Raw genomic sequence first — 20,753 nt, 5'->3', positions numbered from 1 at the left:
TATTGTGTAGTGATGTGTAATAATAACAGGTCTGATCCATATAAAGGTTTAGTAATAAACATTTGTGTCATAGTTTAATATTTAATATTGTATAGTACAACGTTTATAATTTGTATACTATACTTAAATGAATGTAGTAAAGTTTTTGAAGAAAATAAAAGATTTGAAAGAAAATTGTATTTACCTTCAATGAATTAAATCTCTCTCTCTCTCTGTCCCCCTGTCTCTCCCCTTGGATGGATGTGTGTGGGTCTTGGTTGCATGGGGTGGTCAGGTTATAATTTGTGGGGTTTCAAGCAGAGAGGGCCCTGCTCAGGGTCTTCTTTTCCAGGAAGAATACATTTCAAAAACAGTCTTTACAACAAAAACAATAATTACACATATAAACATTTATTGGGCATTACGGTGTAGTATTGTGTAATAATAATATGAAGGATTTAAAAAAGGTTTAGTAAAAAAAAACGTTAGTTTAATAGTTTTATATTGCATAGTAAACTTTTAATAATTGTAAATGTATGTTTACATGTCTGTACTAAAGTTTTAGAAAAAAAAAGGTTCTAAAGAAAATGTAAGTTACCTTTAATGAAATCTCTGTGTCTCTCTTTCGCGCTCTCTCTTAGGTTTCAGGTTTTTAGGCTGGATATCTGTAAAAAACTTTCTGACAACTGCTGATGCGAAAAGTGATTTTAAGAAATACATTTGATTGAGTGACAGATTTGTATTATTCTAAAATAATATAATAATATGATTATCATCATCATAATCATCATTATTGTTATTATTGTTATTATTTGTTACAGGTGAGACATACCCAGAAATGTCAACGTCTTGTCAAGTGCTCAAACCCGGCCTTATGGATAAACCCCCCAAAAGACTACATGAGATTGGAGGAGCTGACCGTGAGTGATATAAAAATTAAATAGATGCACTACGATTTCTTTATACAGCAGCCCCAGACAATCATGTACAGTAGCTCCAACTTACAAGAATGGGTTTACATGGCAGTGATAAACAGTTTATATGAGCGCTAATTCAAACATACAATGACATATTTTTGATTCAATTACCCATTCAACATTTTTGTTACAAAATCACTTGTCATTGTGTACATTTCAAGGTTTCACAAACATAAAACAGCAGTTTAACATAAACAATATTTGTCTCCCCTCTAAAAATATACTTTTCGATTATAAACATATAAATATAATAATCTGTTACCTGCAACTGTATGTAAACGATACAGTTGTGTAGTCTATCGCCCTCCCTGCTGATCATGCTCTATCTGAACTACATTATGCTTTCATTATTTTGCAGAAAACTTTTATTGACCTTAAATTATTATTGAATATGTGTAAAACTAATTCAGACTGCTGAATGTGGCTTGTTATACTTATAAAACCTTTAAAGGAGTTAATGTAACCATTCAGTCATGGATGTATGTAAACATATTTAACACGTATTGCTTGTTACAGAAGACTACTGTTGTACATTGAGTAGCCCCTCATCACTGTTACACCTCCTTGATGTGATAGTTCTCTATGTCTGTACATGTTTATAATCCACATAGTGTGAATAGTGGTTTCCATAAAGTTATTACCCCACTAAACCTAAACCTGAATCTGAAATTACCTTTATGATCTTTCTTACCACTATTACTTTTGGGTTCTAATCCCCCTCTTTCAGAATCCCCAGTGTGAACAAATCTTTAACATTCACGATTTTATTGGTGGAGTTTATGGATTTGCATGTGGCTGTGCATTATATAATGCCTGAATAGGAAAGAGGATCTGATCAAGCCTATTGGTATTCTGGATCAATTCTTGAAAAAGACACACAACTGTTTGGGGTTTAATTCCACATCTGTTTGCATTGCTTGGGAGTGTATTAGCATGGTATGAGACAACATAAATAATTCAATTTAAGTAAAATAAAAATGAACAGTATTATCCCAAATTGAGATGTGAATAAAAATGGTGTTATGACATCAACAACATCTTTCAGAATGTACCTGTTTTCAGTATAGAATGACATGTATACAGATTATATTACAACTTCTTGTGTTTTATCTTAATGATTGTTATTTAGTAAATAGAAAACTCAACAGCATGTTAGTCTGAGAAACATTAACTAGATAGTTGTTTTAAGTTTGTGAAACCTTTCAATGTAGAAGTGATTTTGTAACAAAAGTTTTGAATGGGTAATTGTATCAAATATATGTTTGAATTAGCGCTCATATAAACTGTTTTCAGCACTCCCATGTAAACTCATTCTTGTAAGTTGGTGCTACTGGACATGATTGTCTGGGGCTGCTGTACAGAGAAGTCATTGAGCATCTTTTTTAAATACATGTTTTTATATCACTCACGGTCAGCTCCTCCAATCTCATGTAGTCTTTTTGGGGGTTTATCCATAAGGCCGGGTTTGAGCACTTGACAAGATGTTGACATTTCTGGGTATGTCTCACCTGTAACAAAATAATAACAATAATGATAATAAAAAACATAATAATGTTATATTTTTATAATAATACATCTGTCAATCACCTACATGTGTTTCTTAAAACCCTTTTTTGCATTGGCAGTAGTCACAAAGTGTTTTACATATATCCAGCCTAAAAACCTAAGACTAATCAATGAATATGCTGACGCACAGCATCTAGTAAACACTCCCTATAAGTCATAAACTAGGATTAAACATAAAGAGGAACAATGCTCTGAGAGCTGCGCTGGGTGCACATTTAAGAGAACATGTGCCCCTTATTGTTATTCAAGATGTTCCAACGCTGATAGATGACCCGCAGGATCAGATATTAACCAGGGTGGCTATAGAGTGGGCAAAAATTCAACACTCAGGAGTTAATGTCGTGTAATTTGTATTTTATCAGCGAGAGAGAGACAGAGAGAGAGAAGTTTATTTCACTTTTGTATATAATCTACTTCACTTGCTTTGGCAATGTTAACATATGTTTCCCATGCCAATAAAGCCCATTGAATTGAATTGAGAGAGAGAGAGAGAGAGAGAGAGAGAGAGAGAGAGAGAGAGAGAGAGAGAGAGAGAGAGAGAAACTATTACATAAAGTTATCGCAGATGCACACTATGTAACACATTATATTACTAATTCCCCATAAATTTGATGTCATTGTCTATCAGAACTGTTGCAATACAAAACATTGAAACGTTGTTAAATATTATTTACTTTGATATACATTGAGGGACGTAGTAGAAAGAGAGAGCAGTATTACACAATGACATAATAGATCTTCACACCCACAGACATGGCTTCAAAGTCGGTCATAGTTTCTTATCATAGTTTGATCATAGTTTGTCATAGTTTCTAATCATAGATTCCAATCATAGTTTCTAGTCAGAGAGGTTTTGATACGATAAGAGAGTCAAATGGAACCTAAGAAGGCAGAAGCTATTGTCTACAAACAGAATGAATACAAACAACGGCTACTGCTCAATGGATAAATAGCCTTCATTTAAAAATTAAAAACATACATGTCAACGAAAACAACGAATACATATGTCTTAAATAATATATATCTATATCCAAACATCACATTGAATATTCAAATCACCTTCAAAAAGCTCAATGAGGAAGAAAGGATTCCCAGATGATCTTTTAGATGTTCTGACTTCAGGGCATTCTGGGCTGATGGCTGATGGAGAGGGGAGTGGCAGTTGAGTGAGCTAGGGACTTTTGAGGCCCTGTCTCTGGGAGTCTGCCAGCTTGTGACATGATGAGAGAGAAAGAGAGAAATGGCCTACCTGTAAGATATGTTGTGCTACAAACATAATTATATTTGAAGAGGTTTTTGACCAATCAGGGACCTAATCTCAAACACTCATGAAAAAAAATTGTCGCCACTAAAGAATGTGAATTTGGTCATAAAAATGCTTTTTGACAAGCTATATGCACGAAAATAAAGATACTTAAAAACGTGACATAGATATAAAAGCCTTATTCATATTGGAAATTCAACTCACATTCAAAATGCTCCATGAGGAAGAAAGGATTCAAGGAGTCTCTTTAGATATCTTCAGGGCCTCTGTGCTGGTCCTCTGGGTCTTTTCTTGGTTGACTGAGACTTCCAATGGATGTTGAAGTACAAGTCCTGGGAGTGCATTCTGACGAAGAACAGCAAAGGTAATCCAATTTTTCTAATAGTAATTCTGAGTTTACTGAGCCCCGACGTTGGCGGGTCTGAATAGCTAGCCTTGATGGCCGAGCTATGTACTCAGAATATTGCAAAATGTGCTTTTGCCGAAAAGCTATTTTAAAATCGGACATAGCGATTGCATAAAGGAGTTCTGTATCTATAATTCTTAAAATAATTGTTATGTATTTTGTCAACGTTTATCATGAGTAATTTAGTAAATTCACCAGAAGTTTTCGGTGGGTATGTTAGTTCTGAACATCACAGGCTAATGTAAAAAGCTGTTTTTTGATATAAATATGAACTTGATTGAACAAAACATGCATGTATTGTATAACATAATGTCCTAGGAGTGTCATCTGATGAAGATCATCAAAGGTTAGTGCTGCATTTAGCTGTGGTTTGGGTTTATGTGACATATATGCTTGCTTGGAAAATGGCTGTGTGATTATTTGTGTCTATGTACTCTCCTAACATAATCTAATGTTTTGCTTTCGCTGTAAAGCCTTTTTGAAATCGGACAATGTGGTTAGATTAACGAGAGTCTTATCTTTAAAATGGTGTGAAATATTTGATTGTTTGAGAAAATTGAATTGTGGCATTTTAGTTGGTTTTGTATTTCGCGCCATGCGATGCCATTGGCTGTTGTCTAGGGGTTCCGCTGGCGGAACGGGGTTCCGCTAGCGGAACGTCTAGATGCAAGAGGTTAACTTCCTGACTGATGTCTTGAGATGTTGCTTCAATATATCCACATAATTTTCCACCCTCATGATGCCATCTATTTTGTGAAGTGCACCAGTCCCTCTTGCAGCAAAGCACCCCCACAACATGATGCTGCCACCCCCCGTGCCTCATGGTTGAGATGGTGTTCTTCGGCTTGCAAGCCTCCCCCTTTTTCCTCCAAACATAACGATGGTCATTATGGCCAAACAGTTCTATTTTTGTTTCATCAGACCAGAGGATATTTCTCCAAAAAGTACGACCTTTGTCCCCATGTGCAGTTGCAAACTGTAGTCTGGCTTTTTTTATGGCGGTTTTGGATCAGTGGCTTCTTCCTTGCAGAGCGGCCTTTCAGGTTACGTCGATATAGGGCTCGTTTTACTGTGTATATAGATACTTTTGTACCTGTTTCCTTCAGCATCTTCACAAGGTCCTTTGCTGTTGTTCTGGGATTGATGTGCACTTTTCACACCAAAGTACGTTCATCTCTAGGAGACCAAACGCGTCTCCTTCCTGAGCCGTGTGATGGCTGCGTGGTCCCATGGTGTTTATACTTGCATACTATTGTTTGTACAGATGAACGTGGTACCTTCAGGCGTTTGGAAATTGCTTCCAAAGATGAACCAGACTTGTGTAGGTCTACAATTTTCTTTCTTAGGTCTTGGCTGATTTCTTTTGATTTTCCCGTGATGTCAAGCAAAGAGGCACTGAGTTTTAAGGTATGCCTTGAAATACATCCACAGGTACACCTCCAATTGACTCATTTTCCCACATTCTACCCCAGCCAGGTGCATATTGGGGGAGGGACACAACAAATAAATAGCTTTGCATGTGTGGCTCCTTACCACAATCAATCAGAATGGCAAAAATAATCTCTGCTCAGATGGCCTTAGAAATAATTTTTGCAGAGAGAAAAGATAGTGTGGAAGGAGCGTCTTCGGAGTCTGGCGGTGAGTTGGAAGAAGAGGATGAAATTGACCCTCAGCCAGCTTCAGGACCAGCGCATCAGCAGCCAGCCTGAGGACCAGCCTGTCAGCAACCAGCTCATCAGCAGCCTGCAGGAGGAGAAATATGGATGTCAACTAATGGTGAAATTGAATGGTCTTCTTGCCTAAGGAATGAGCAACCCTGCATGGCTGCCAATGTGATAAAGATGCAACCAGAACCAACGGGGATGGCGGTCACTCATGTGCAGGACATAAAGTCTTCTTTTGAACTGTTTATCCCAGACACTATCCAGAAAATCATTCTGGACTGTACTAATTTGGAGGGAAGGCGTGTTTTTGGAGACATGCATACTTTGAGGTTCTTATCCTTGCTGGTGTTTTCAGATCCAATGGGGAATCCACAGAATCCCTGTGGGATGCAGAAACTGGCAGAGAACAACAATGTCCCTGGAAAACTTCCACATTATTTCCAGGATTATCCACTTCGATAACCGAGACACCAGACCAGCTTGGCGGCAGAGAGACATGCTAGCTGCAATCAGGTCAGTGTGAGACAAGTGGGTGGACCGCCTTCCCCTGTTTTACAACCCTGGGCCCAACGTTACTGTTGATGAGCAGCTTATGCCATTCAGGGGCCGCTGCCCCTTCAGTTAGTACATACCGTCAAAACCCCCAAAATATGGAATCAAGATCTGGGCTGCCTGTGATGCTGCTTCATCATTTGCGTGGAACTTGCAAGTGTGTACAGGGAAGCCAGATGGAGGAGCCCCTGAGAAGAACCAAGGAATACAGGTTATCCTGGACGTGACACAGGGACTCTGTGGCCACAACATCACATGCGATAACTTTTTACTTCGCACAAGCTGGGACAGGAGCTCCTCAGGAGGAAGCTGGCGGTGGTAGGAACAGTACGAAAAAACAAGCCAGAGCCACCTCTGCTGTTGAATACAGGGAACAAGCCTATCAATTCCTCTAAGTTTGTGTTGACGGCCGACACGTCCCTAGTGTCCTATGTGCCAAAGAAAGGCAAAAATGTGGTACTCATGAGACGCTGCATAGGGATGGGAGAATCTGTAGCCAGGAACATAATGGATTACAATGCCACAAAAGGAGGGGTGGACAATTTAGACAAGCTGGTGACTGGCTACAGCTGCAAAAGAAGAACCCTACGCTGGCCACTTGTGATATTCTTCAACATCTTGGTGTACAACGCGTTTGTCATCTGGATGGCGTTGAACCCAGATTGGAACAGAGGGAAGCTCCAGAGGAGACGGATCTTTCTCGAGGAGCTGGGCAAGGCATTGGTAAGACCTCAAATCCAGAGGAAATTTGTCCTTCCAATTTGTTCAGTTCAAAGTAATACACATCAATAGTGATGAAAACCTTGTTTCATTTTTATTTATTCAAGATAAACATGATTTATTACACCCATGTCTTGATTATAAAAACGAATAGCACTTTTATTAATTAATGTGATTTAGCAGAGGTAAATGGCAAATATTAACCATGTGTGCTGTCTATATTGCTTGTTATTGATATAAGTCAACATCTTAGTCTAAAGTATTTCTATGTACATTGTTATGGCTGTATTGCTTTAAAAACCCAATAGTGTTGTGGCGCCATCAGACCCGTGAACACTTGGTGAATAACAACAACGTGAAAGGGGTAAAGATAGATGATAAGATGTCAAGTGGACAGATCTACTAAATGGTGCGCCTGTATTTTCCAAATGGAATTAAGCATTGAGGACAGAAGAAAAAGGATAAATACTTTGAAAAGTAAATTGTAAATGAACACAGTTTCATGTTTTAGCCTGGTTTGTTTTTGGTGTTTTATCCCTCGCTGAAAAAACAGGTACAACCTCTTTCTCTCTTTAGGTACCTGGGCTGAAGTCCCCCCAAAGGACCAGTATGGGGCGGCAGGTAGCCTAGTGGTTAGAGCTTTGGACTAGTAACCGGAAGGTTGCAAGATTGAATCCCCGAGCTGACAAGGTAAAAATCTGTCTTTCTGCCCCTGAACAAGGCAGTTAACCCACTGTTCCTAGGCAGTGAAAATAAGAATTTGTTCTTAACTGACTTGCCTAGTTAAATAAAAAAATGGGTTGAAGGGAGATTCAGTGTGTCTGACTGTAGCAGAACCACCTGAGGAACTTAAAGGACTTAGATGGAAGGTCAATAGTACTGTAATAGTTGATGATAAAGAGATCTCTCCAAAATACAAGTAGAAGGTGGATTATAATACAGTGAACCACACACTGCATTATGAATCTGAGTGAAAAAGACAGGGGAACTTACATTGCCTCCTATTAGAGAAATTGGTAAGAGTCAACTATTATGTACAGACTAACAGTGCAGGGTGAGTTTTGTGCAGTTTCGTTTCTGGTACAATCTACTGCATGTTTCTGCTTACATGTAATATATCGTAATGTCTAAAGTCATGCAACATTCTTTCCCAAATCCACTGGTTCTTATAGAAGCTGTTTCCAGACCAGTCATGGAGGTGTTGTCTCTTTACTTTAACTCTACTGGTTCTTATAGAAGCTGTTTCCAGACCAGTCATGGAGGTGTTGTCTCTCTACTCTAACTCTACTGCTGGACGTCACAGTCAACTGTTCAGTTACAGGTGTGTGGGTGCTGTCTGTCTGCGATGGAGGTCAGTGCACACTGTCACAGCAGTCTCTGTCCACACCAGAGTCAACATCACCATCTCCAGTGGCAGTGGCAGAACCCAGCTAGTACAGTGGATTGGGGCCGATTCCGGCTGAGAGTTGGGGAACTCGGCTGAGAGTCAGACTCGGCCGACGTCGGCAGTATTACTTATGGCTAGGATGCGGGGATTGAGCTCGGGCCGATTCCGGTGTGAGTTATGTGGCCCAAATGTATTACATGGGGCTCAGGCCGATTGTGGCTACTCTCTGGCAGATGATTACACGGGCTGCTTTATATAATTAACATTTCATTATTTATTTATTTTTCCATATTTTGTCATTGTTTCTGTGATCAAAAAATGTAATCAACATTTAAATTAAATTCTTTAAGAGTCCTGTTTAAGTAGTATTTAGTATTTTGATACTTTGTGCAAATTGAAAATCATTAAAAACTTGGTGGATGGGACCTCCAGGTGGTGCAGTGGTCTAAGACACTGGGTGATACTACAGATGCTGGTTCGATACCCGTGCTGGCCGTGACCGGGAGACCCATGAGGCAATGCACAATTGGCCCAGCATCGTCTGGGTGAGGGGAGAGTTTGGCTGGCCGGGATGTCCTTGTCCCATTGTGCTGTAGCGACTCTTGTGGTGTGCCAGGAGCAGGCACGCTGACATGGTCTGCTATCGACCTTTGCCTCTCCCGAGGCCGTACAGAAGTTGCAGCGATGGGATAAGACAATTGGATATGACAAAAAAGGGGTAATAAATAAATACAATTATAATTTTTTTGTGGATGGGTATAATTTGTATGTATAAAATGTACAATAGTAATATTTAAAATGACTAAATAAGGTAATTTTGTATACATTTATTTAAATTTACATCGGGCCGCTTCTGGGGGGATTCTTGTAAGATGCAGGCAAAGTCGGCTAAATTCCGGTAGATGGATAAGGCCTGATGTACTTGGGCCGATTCTGGACAGTCCTTCATTTTGATTCTGGGCCGAGTCCGACATCCGATTCCAGGCCGATTCAATCAGTTCCGGGCCCCCGGAAGAGGGCCACTTCTAGGCCGATTCCTCATTGCTAGTTGGGAAATCACTTCGGTGCAGAGACCAACTCACAATGCATGGAGTACATATAAGTCTAATTTAAAAAAATGTTGAACTGTTTTAACATCTTTGCAGTTATATTGTTCTCCAGGAACATTTTGAACAACAGGTAGGTCAGAAGGATGGGCAAACTTCAGCATTACCAGTTGGCACCATTGTGGGCAGTGTAATTGGTGTGTTCTTCTTCGTTGGTGTGTTCCTTGTTGTAGGAGGTATCCTATCTGCCAAAACATGGCCATCCCCTAAAGAAGAACAGCTACTGCAGGTAACATCTCTGTCAATCATTTATTTGGTTTAAACACATTTTTTAAGAATTATCATTTAAATGTTGTTATGATTTCTCATCTCCTAACAGGTAGTTGTTCCAGAAGTTGACAACCCAGTGAACGCTATACCAGATAGACCAAAACCACAGAAACCCTTGGATCTGAGGTGACATCTATCTACGTTAGTGCAGGGAGACCAGGAGCGGCAGTGGAAGTCCACCACCCAGTGGACAAAGTGAGCACTTCATCAAAATAGAAGACTGAATCACAGTCCCCCCCAGCAACCAGCGGTACAAGAGTGCCATCCAATGGAACTCAATTTGTTTGTATGTTCATTAGCACAGAATACATGAACCCAATTTTTGCTTCAAGACGCTGGCAATTTGAAAAAGTAGATTGTGCTGATTTATTGGCACATTGAACCATGTATAATTTTGTTTATACATATATATTTTACAGAGCTGCTACTCACTGTTTATTATCTATGCATAGTCGCTTTACCCCTACCTAAATATACATATTACCAATTTTGTTTAGATATTTTATTTAACCTTTATTTAACTAAGTCAGTTAAGAACAAATTCTTATTTACAATGACGGCCTACACCGGCCAAACCCAGACGACGCTGGGCCAATTGTGCGCCGCCCTATCACGGTCGGTTGTGATACAGCCTGAAATTACCTCGACTAACCTGCACAACTTGGTACCGGTACCCTCTGTATAAAGCCTTGTTATTGTTATTTTCTTATACTACTTTATTTATTTTTTACACATGGGAAATTGTGAAGAAGAGAACTTAAAAAAAACTAAAAATAAGTTCAAAGGCTAAAGGTTACATTTTCCTGAATAGAAGGTTGAGATGACAGTCTAAACCATACAGGCTAAGCCATACAGTCTAAACCATACAGGCTAAGCCATACAGGCTAAACCATGCAGGCTAAGCCATACAGGCTAAAAAACTATGCAAGCTAAACCCATACAGGTTAAACCATACAGACTAAACCATACAGGTTAAATATGTTCTCTAATACTACTGTATTGATCTGTATATCTAATTATTCACTAAAATGCACTAATTGTAGGTCACTGTGGACAAGAGCGTCTGTTAATGAACTAAAATGTCAAATGTTACATGAGAAAACATATTTACCAATATAAATAGAAAAGTTAAATCCATTTCAGTAGGATCTGTCAGATCCAGCTGGCTATGTGGAGGAACCACACAGGTATGACAGTCAATTATAGCTAAAAGCAGAAATATTTGTTGTGTGGACAAAAGCTCAAATAAAGGTAGTACTCTGCATTAATCAAAATGACATTGAACATGTTTAGTCCAGCAATACACTCTTAGAAAAAAAAGGGGCTATCTAGAACCTAAAATATTTTTTTGTCTATCCCCATAGGAAAACCCTTTGAAGTAGTGTTTTTGGTTCCAGGTAGAATCCTTTTGGGTTCCATGTAGAACCCTTTCAACAGAGAGTTCTTCATCTACACAGAACACAAAAGTGTTCTACCTGGAGTCAAAAATGGTTCTCCTATGGGGACAGCTGAAAAACCCTTTTGGAACCCTTTTTTCTAAGAGTGTAGGTTTGATCTGTGTCTAGGAAACTGGCCTTTTATGCTGTCCTACCCAACAATATGGTGCCATGTGCTGGTTACTCATTCAATACACTACATTTGGCTTCACTATGGAGTGGCTGCCCGACTTTCACAGACTGCCCGACTCTCACAGATTCTCTTAGATGGATCGGCACATGGAAAGTCAAACCAACAATTTAGTTTATTGTGACATGTTTGACCAATTCGGACACAGTTTTCTACTTCACCAATAGGCCCGTGGTTATTTGGTTCGCCATAGTCCCAGTATCTAGAAAAGGGAGAAGAGAACCCATTACTCCATACAGTATGTCCCAGAATAAATAAATATTTGCGACCAAATATATTGGCACCATGGATTTTTACAATTTTAATTTTGAAAATAAAGACAAATGGCATGGACTAAATTATTGGCACCCCTGAGCTAGTACTTGGTTGCATAGCCTTTGGCCAAGATCACTCCAGACAAATGCTTCTTGAAGCCATCAATAATCTGTTGCACCTTTCGACTGGCAATTTGGCCCAGTATTTAGCAACAAACTGCTCTAATTCTTCAATTTGAAGGGTGCCCTCCACCAAATGCTGTTTTCTGATCTGGCAATAGGTTATGGATGTGATTTAGATCTGGACTCTTCGCTGGCCACAAACAAACAAAACTAAACTTGAGTTACAGATCAGCACTGTGTTTACCAATGACCAAATTAAGCATTCAATGAAAATAACACCCTCCCTACAATCAAACATGGGGGAGGTTTGCATCTCGTCCTGGGGGCCTTGAACATGAGCAAGGCGTCATGAAATCAGCAGATTATCAAGGTGTTTTGGAGTCCAATGTTAAACCAAGTGTCCAAAAACTGGGTCTCCATTGAAGGTTGTGGGTCTTCCAGTAGGACAACGACCCCAAACACACATCAAAAAGCACCCAGAAATGGTTCAGGAAGAAACGCTGGACTGTTCTAGAGTGGCCAGCAATGAGTCCAGATCTGAATCACATCCAAAATTAATTGGCGATATCCTCCCAAAAATGTTTTATTGTCACCGGATAGGTGTAGTGAAATGTGTTGTTTTACAGGGTCAGCTAAAGTAGTCCTCCGCAAACTAAGCTCAAAGGCACATCAGCAGATTCTTTCACCTTGGGTATTCCAATCAGCAACCTTTCGGTTTAGCTCTATTCGCTAGGCTAACTGCCGATAGGCTAACTGCCGCTAGGCTAACTGCCGCTATAACTGCCGCTATAACTGCCGCTATAACTGCCGCTAGGCTAACTGCCGGCCATCAAAGCAGCTGGTGGAGGGCACCCCTCAAACATTGAAGAATTAGAGAGGTTTGCTGCTAAATACTGGGACAAATTGCCAGTAGAAATGGGGCAGCAAGCTCATTGGTGGCTACAAGAAGCATTTGTCTTCAGTTATGTTGGCCAAAGGCTGCGCAATCAAGTCCTAGCTTCAAGCACATTGTCGATGCCATGAAAATCCAATAACAAAGTGTGGATATCAAAGGTATTTTTTCTATTTCAACTTATTTGAGAAGAAATATGGAATTATTTCATAAAAGTGCAAGGGTGCCAATATATTTGGCCTCAACTGTACAAGGCTTACAAAACTATATATACAACGCTGTGCTTTTGAGTGTACAGCTGATTTGTCCTTGTGTGTGTGTTTGCATGTGAAGCGCGTTCCTGTGAGTGTAGATGCGTGCAAATCTATGCCTTACAAACATCCTTACTTGAGGTTCTCATTAAGAGTTGTATTGTCCATCCACACCCACACATTCTCTTGCTTCTCATCTGTCAGTCCAATCCAGGGGCTGTGTTCATAAGGATCAATTCCAAGTGTTACCACTCTCTGTTTTAGAAACTCCTATGGAGAAAACCACACGTTCGTCAACCAATAGACCAACGGTTCTCATCCTGATGAAAGCCTTGATGGCTGAACGTTCATTTTTTATACTATTCTAAATAAAGTATATTTTTAACTTGAAGAGCGAGAGCCCTGTCTGCTTTCCACTAAAATCAACCAATTGAGACAGACATGCAAAACACAGAGAGACACTAAAAGAAGGCTGTATCCTAACTTGAAGTCTGCCCGTTATGTGTGAGTCATGTAGCAATTAATTACACTAAATTACTAAAAGTAAGTGGACACCTGCTGGTCAAACATCTCATTCCAAAATCATGGGCATTAATATGGACTTGGTCCTCCTTTTGCTTCTATAACAGCCTCCACTCTTCTGGGAAGGCTTTCCACGAGATGTTGGAACATTGCTGTGGGGACTTAATTCCATTAAGCCACAAGAGCCTTATTGAGGTCAGGCACTGATGTTGGGCGATTAGGCCTGGCACGCAGTCGACATTCCAATTCATCCCAAAGGTGTTCGATGGAGTTGAGGTCAGGGCTCTGAGCAGGCCCGTCAAGTTCTTCCACACCGATCTCGACAAACCATTTCTGTACGGACCTCACTTTGTGCATGGGGGCATTGACATGCTGAAACAGGAAAGGGCCTTCCCCAAACTGTAGCCACAAAGTTGGAAGCACAAAATTGTTTAGAATGTCATTGTATTATGTAGCTTCAAGATTTTCCATAACTGGAACTAAGGGACCTAGGCCGAACCATGAAAAACAGCCCCAGATTTTACAGTTGGCACTATGCATTGGGACAGGTAGCGCTCTCCTGGCATCCACCAAACGCAGATTCGTCCGGACTGCTATGCGCTTCAACACTTTGTGGTCCCGTTCTGTGAGCTTGTGTGACCTACCACTTTGCGGCTGAGACGCTGTTACTCCTATACATTTCCACTTCACAATAACAGCAGTCACAGTTGACCAGGGCAGCCTTAGCAGGGCAAAAATGGAACTGACTGTTGGAAAGGTGGCATCCTATGACGGTGCCACGTTGAAAGTCACTGAGCTCTTCAGTAAGGCCATTCAACTGCCAATGTTTGTCTATGGAGGTTGCATGGCTGTGTCATCTATTTTATACACCTGTCAGCAATGGGTGTGGCTGAAATTAACTAATTGACTAACTTCAAAAGGTGTCCATGTAATTTTGTATATATAGTGTACTACACCTCCAATCTTACCTGCTCCTGCTGACTCTCTATGATGACCAGATGTCCTCCATCGTGGATGCAGGCGTACTGACTCTGTTCCCAGGTCAGTTTGTTTTTAGAGAAGTAGTAACATGATCCATTGTAGAACTCCCAGCCAGGAGAACACAGCTGACTGGTATTACATCTCTTCTGATTCCCTGTAAGAGAGAGAGGAGAGACAAGAATGCACCAGAAGACAAGGAGACAAGAGACAATGAGATGCAATTTGTATTTGATCACTTACTACAGTACTACGGTATATACTGTATTTATATGTATATCCAGGATATACAGTAAAATACAGTATAATATTCAGTACTACAGTATATCCTATATTTATATGTATATCTAGTAAATACAGCATAATAATATAAGTACAATATAATACAGTATAATATTCAGTACTACAATATATGGTATATTATAACTGTCCATGAGGCATCCACTTTTGTACTCTCATGCATGGGAGGAGGATAGAACTAACCTTGGATGGTTGCCAGGAGATCTTTGACCCTAGTAAGGTTGGCATTACATTCTTGTAGCTCTGAGGATAACAGCTCTCTCTGGACTAAGAACAGAATAGATTGATATCTTATTAGAATATTTTTCCCATCTTAATCTTTTATTTTTATTGGCCAGTCTGAGATATGGCTTTTTCTTTGCAACTCTGCCTAGAAGGCCAGCATCCCGGAGTTGCCTCTTCATTGTTGACGTTGAGACTGGTGTTTTGCGGGTACTATTTAATGAAGCTGCCAGTTGAGGACTTGTGAGGTGTCTGTTTCTCAAACTAGACACTCTAATGTACTTGTCCTCTTGCTCAGTTGAGCACCGGGGCCTCCCACTACACTTTCTATTCTGGTTAGAGCCAGTTTGCGCTGTTCTGTGAAAGGAGTAATACACAGCGTTGTACGAGATCTCCAGTTTCTTGGCAATTTCTCGCATGGAATAGCCTTCATTTCTCTGAACAAGAATAGACTGATGAGTTTCAGAAGAAAGGGCTTTGTTTCTGGCCATTTTGAGCCTGTAATCGAACCCACGAAGGCTGATGCTCCAGATACTCAACTAGTCTAAAGAATGCCAGTTTTATTGCTTCTTTAATCAGACAACAGTTTTCAGCTGTGCTAACATAATTGCAAAAGGGTTTTCTAATGATCAATTAGACTTGTAAAATTATAAACTTGGACTAACTAACACAACGTGTCATTGGAACACAGGAGTGATGGTTGCAGACAATGGGCCTCTGTACGCCTATGTAGATATTCAATAAAACATCTGTCATTTCCAGCAACAATAGTCATTTACAAAATTAACAATGCCTACACTGTATTTCTGATCAATTTGATGTTATTTTAATGGACCAAAAATGTGCTTTCTTAGTGACCCCAAACTTTTGAACGGTAGTGTATATATTATTTAAAATATGTACAGTACCAGTCAAAAGTTTGGACACACCTACTCATTCAAGGGTTTTTCTTAAATTTTTACTATATTCTACATTGTAGAATAATAGTAAAGACATTAAAACTATGAAAAAACACATATGGAATCATGTAGTAACAAAAAAGTGTTAATCAAATCAAAATATATACATATATTTTTTAAATATATTTTCCTTTATTATAAAATAACTGTTTAATTAAGACCATAATACAAAGGTATGTATTTGACGAACAAAACATTTGAAGTACAAAATTGTCACGCCTGCTCCCGCTCCCCCTTCCTGGCACTCAAAGGCGCCAGGCTCCCCAGCTTTACGCACTCCTGCCACCATCAGTATGAACACCTGCCTTTCCCCGTCACGCACATCAACGCATTATTGGACTCAATCACCTATTTAATACCTTCCCTATATTTGTCATTTCCCCATCTCTGTTCCCCGCTGCTGCATTGATTGTCGTTTGTCGCTGACGCTGTTTCTGTCTTGCTCTTTGTCTGTTCCTAATTAAATGTCAACTCCCCGTAGCTGCTTCTCGTCTCCAGCGTCGGTCCTTACACACAATTACTTTCCAATACACTTCACCACACTGATATGACTAGGTTTCCATTAGGACCAGAAGTCTTTCCTGGTCATGTAAAACCCCTCTGCTTCCTCATATACAGTACAATGATAGCATATACAATATTCAAAGAACATGTTTTGGGGAAGCAATACTACTGTAAATGTATTCGTAACCTTGATAACATGGAACTTTGTAAGGAAATGAGAAGTTTGAGTTAAATTGGGTTCAACTTCCACTTTTGAACTTCACGTTAATAATTAATGAATATATGATATGAATAGGAGCATTGTGGCCAGTCAGTCCCATGTCAGTTGAGTCCTGTTCTAGACTACCTACCTGTTATGTTGTGGGTCTCATTCTGCAGTCTCTTATAGTTGTCTTGCAGTTCATGCAGTTTCCCTGTTATGAAAGAGCAAATAATATGGAGGAATAACATGCATTTATTTACACATCTAACCATAAAGTAAGTAAGTAAACCTTGACCAAGCTAGAATGACCTATTAACAAACAATAGTCCTATTCAAATTAAACAATATTTTATTAATCTATTACAGCGAAACGGCAGTATTTTAATCTGAGCCACACACCCCCATTGACAAACTGCATTTTAATGATTTATATGAAGGGGTCTCTCCAACATTTATATAAGGGGTTGATCATGGTAAAGATCTCTGGATCATTGATATTCTCACCTGTTAGATTCTCTTTCATCTGGGCAAAGCGAGCCTCCTCAGCTTGAAGACTAGTCATATTGGAACCATCTGGAACAGAGACAATGAGACAAGATGGAGGGATGTTATTTTTCTCTTGTGTTTCACACTATCGTACCAACCTGAAATGTACTGGTCTGGGCTGGCTTGGATATTTTTTTGGCACATTGTCATTTTCAGCAGAGTTCCAGGCCAGCAACTATGGTGGATGCATAACCAGTCCAGTTCAGTTCAGTAGTGTAAAAGGGTTCAGTAGTGTAAAAGGGTTCAGTAGTGCAAAAGGGTTCAGTGAAATGTTTCTATACTCACAGAGGACTCCCAGAGTGATAGCCAGGCCCAACAGTAGAACACAGAGACACACCAGGGTCGCCACAGGAACGCTCCCAGACCCTCCCTCAGGGATTGTAGCCTTTGACCCCACTGGGGGAGTGGGGTCACTATTGCCAGGGTCCCTTCCTGTAAAAGGAGTGGGTGTCAGAGGTTAAAGGGTCATAAGGTTTGTTAGATTCGGGGTAAACTTTGAACATTGAGATATTAAAGACATGATAGATCAGACGCATAGTCTATAAGGAGTGAAAGAGACTGGGTTTTATGTCAAGAGGTAATGGGTCTCTGTAGAAAGACAGATGGTTTGGAATGTGTTGGGTGGACGGGGGGAGATCACAGGATTGCTATAGGGGAAGCGGATGGACATCTGTGGATTAGGCGAAGGAGGGGTTGAGGTCAGGTCAGATCCCCTGAAGGGAGTAATAAGGGTTTATTATCATAGTACCCTCTTCCTGTGGAACCATAAGATGTAAGGATTGGAAAGAAGGAGTGTCCAAATTGGAGTATATATACTTGTGATGGTGAGAACATGTTTTTGTCTGAATTACAGCTGTAATGAACCTTTGGGAAGAATTAAACTTGATTAAAGATTCTCTAGTGTCTGTGAGTTATTGACTCTGAAAATTAGAACCTAACAGGTTAAATAAGGGGTATTTAATGTAACCCTTAGCTAACTGTAACACACACACACCTCACCTTCCCCAGGATCCTCCTGCTCACTAGCTCTACCTCCCGGTCTTCTAACCTCAGAGTATGTGACATCTTCTTCACGTTCGGCTACTCCCATGGTTACAGAGAGATGAAGAAAGAGATGGTTCCTTTTTTCACTTATTTTATATATATTGCACCAAATGCGTGATTATATTATTTCCTTAAAACCAACCTCATGGTGATTACCACCTATTAGAATTGTATTATTCTAGTTCCTCTCCCACAATCCACTGTCTCAACATTCTTTTAGAATTGTACCATTCTAGTTCCTCTCCCACAATCCACTGTCTCAACATTCTGTTAGAATTGTGCCATTCTAGTTCCTCTCTTACAATCCACTATCTCAATATTATTTTAGAAATATACCATTCTAGTTCCTCTCTCACAATCCACTATCTCAACATTATATTAGAATTGTACCATTCTAGTTTCTCTCTCACAATCCACTATCTCAACATTCTATTAGAATTGTACCATTCTAGTTCCTCTCTCACAATCTGCTATCTCAATATTATTTTAGAAATATACCATTCTAGTTCCTCTCTTACAATCCACTATATCAACATTCTTTCCTTTGAGCTCTACTAGGTTACAGTTCCTTGACTGGAAGGTCTAACATGCAAATCACTTTATTAACTGTTAGGGTCACTAACCAAAATATACAGTGTCTAATATTCTAATTCAACATATCTGAAGAAAAGCTGACATATTGTTATGAGAAATGAGGAAATACTTTTGGCCATAAACCAAATGTTAAAGGTTGATTCTGTCTGTCTGTCTGTCTGTCTGTCTGTCTGTCTGTCTGTCTGTCTGTCTGTCTGTCTGTCTGTCTGTCTGTCTGTCTGTCTGTCTGTCTGTCTGTCTGTCTGTCTGTCTGTCTGTCTGTCTGTCTGTCTGGAAGTTGGTTCACAGTGTGAAATCCAACAGATACGTCTAGAGTGTGACTAATAACTCATTTAGATGGAACTTTCATCTTCTCATGCCCTTTACATTGCACTAATACTGTACATATCCTTTAAAATAGGATTCTATATGGAGAACCATTGTTGAGGTCGTGTGGAATGTATTCAAAAGGAAATGAACATGTCTGAAAGTCATTAATAAAACACAAACATTGCACTATACATAATTATGCTATAGTACATTCTAAAAGAGATGCCCAGTGTCTCATACAATACCACATGTTAAACATATAGTACAAATTCATATTAATAAGTACAGTTACAAATACACTTCAGAAAAGTTCATATTGATCCAACCAAGATACTGTCTTCTTTTCCCTATAGCCCCTGGGTTTACACAGTTATTGTTCGTAACACAACCACACAGTAAATCATCATCACTATAACTTTAACCAGTTAATAACAGTCTATACAGCCTTCTTCTGTTACTAACTCCTTGTTGAATTATAACATCTCCACCCTCGCCCCCAAAGTGATGAAATGTCGTATTGTAAACTTATGCTTGAAAACTAATAAAGCGCTATAAGTGAGAGAGAACTCACCATTAGAAACTTCACTTTCTGCTCTAGTATCTTGGTTCTGATGCCGAGTGAATGTAACATCGGAGTAGATGATTTCACCAGACATCATCACTACTTTAAGTCCTCTTTCAAAGTGGAGACCAGAAGAGGAAAAAGGCCCTCAACATCACACACTCACTCATTCAAATCCCACAAACACTCAGACACTCAACCACACACACACTAGTAGTACACAAACACAACTGTTACGGAATACACAGGATGTTATGTAAATAACATTCTCACACACACACACACACACACACACACACACACACACACACACACACACACACACACACACACACACACACACACACACACACACACACACACACACACACACACACACACACACACGAATGCCCGCACACACACCCACACGTCCCAGGAGAATGATGAGTAACTGCAGTGTAGGGAGGTGCAATAAAAAACTCATATTCAGTTCCTATTTACAGCTGGGCTTCATTTGAATATGAGGTAAACTAGAACATCATTTGAATATGTTGGAAACTAGCAACCCTGTCATTGAACTGTATTACTGATATAATTTCTAATAGCAGTACCAAGACACTTGGCTTGTCATCGTCATTCAAACATGGCCTGTAGAATTTACTGTAGGTAGGATTCTAGCTAGCTGTAATCATGTAGCGATATAAAATATTATATTTCAGATAAGTTTCATTCATGATAGATGGTTAAAGAGAGCCAGCAGATAATACATTATTTATATAATCCTAATATATTATAGAACATCAGATATCATCAAATAATGTGTTATAATAATCATTTTATAATGACAGCTCCTGTCAATTTGACTCTTTTTGAGGGCTCTCTTGGAGCTCGATACTGACAGCTGTGGAAGCAACTGTTGTTTTCTGTAAATCTATTTGTATAATTGGTGACAGTGACACTGTTGTCATATTTACATACTGTGTCTGCAGCCT

At 39.6% G+C, this 20,753-nt stretch overlaps 1 protein-coding gene across 3 annotated transcripts; it reads right to left on the bottom strand.

The window, feature by feature from the left end:
• Nucleotides 1-9,856: 9,856 nt before the first annotated feature.
• LOC106578037 (CD209 antigen-like protein A) lies at nt 9,857-20,066 on the bottom strand. 3 transcript variants are annotated; one of them, XM_014156584.2, is made up of 9 exons: nt 19,789-20,066; nt 18,270-18,350; nt 17,556-17,702; nt 17,229-17,297; nt 16,873-16,935; nt 15,021-15,104; nt 14,528-14,694; nt 13,174-13,307; nt 9,857-11,719 (listed from the first exon to the last, which is right to left on the bottom strand). In XM_014156584.2, the coding sequence occupies exons 1-9, from the start codon at nt 19,874-19,876 to the stop codon at nt 11,539-11,541; spliced, it is 1,014 nt and encodes a 337-aa protein (XP_014012059.1). In that variant the 5' UTR covers nt 19,877-20,066; the 3' UTR covers nt 9,857-11,538. The 3 variants fall into 3 exon arrangements, with proteins under 3 accessions (XP_014012059.1, XP_014012058.1, XP_014012061.1); XM_014156583.2 differs by having other exon boundaries at nt 18,270-18,353; nt 19,789-20,038; XM_014156586.2 differs by lacking the exon at nt 18,270-18,350 and having other exon boundaries at nt 19,789-20,042.
• Between the last annotated feature and the right edge of the window lie 687 nt (nt 20,067-20,753).

This window comes from Salmo salar, chromosome ssa18 (genome assembly GCF_905237065.1).
Source record: "Salmo salar chromosome ssa18, Ssal_v3.1, whole genome shotgun sequence".
Classification (NCBI taxonomy): domain Eukaryota; kingdom Metazoa; phylum Chordata; class Actinopteri; order Salmoniformes; family Salmonidae; genus Salmo; species Salmo salar.
Note: the sequence above shows the minus strand (reverse complement) of the source record. Positions and strands in the feature narration are given on the sequence as shown.

Coding starts and splice junctions, on each gene's coding strand:
- LOC106578037 (XM_014156583.2), bottom strand. CDS start 19,876: ATGATGTCTGGTGAAATCATCTACTCCGATGTTACATTCACTCGGCAT. Junction 17,703..18,269: donor GCAGGAGGATCCTGGGGAAG/GTGAGGTGTGTG, acceptor CTCCTTTTACAG/GAAGGGACCCTGGCAATAGT. Junction 17,298..17,555: donor TATCACTCTGGGAGTCCTCT/GTGAGTATAGAA, acceptor TCTCTGTTCCAG/ATGGTTCCAATATGACTAGT.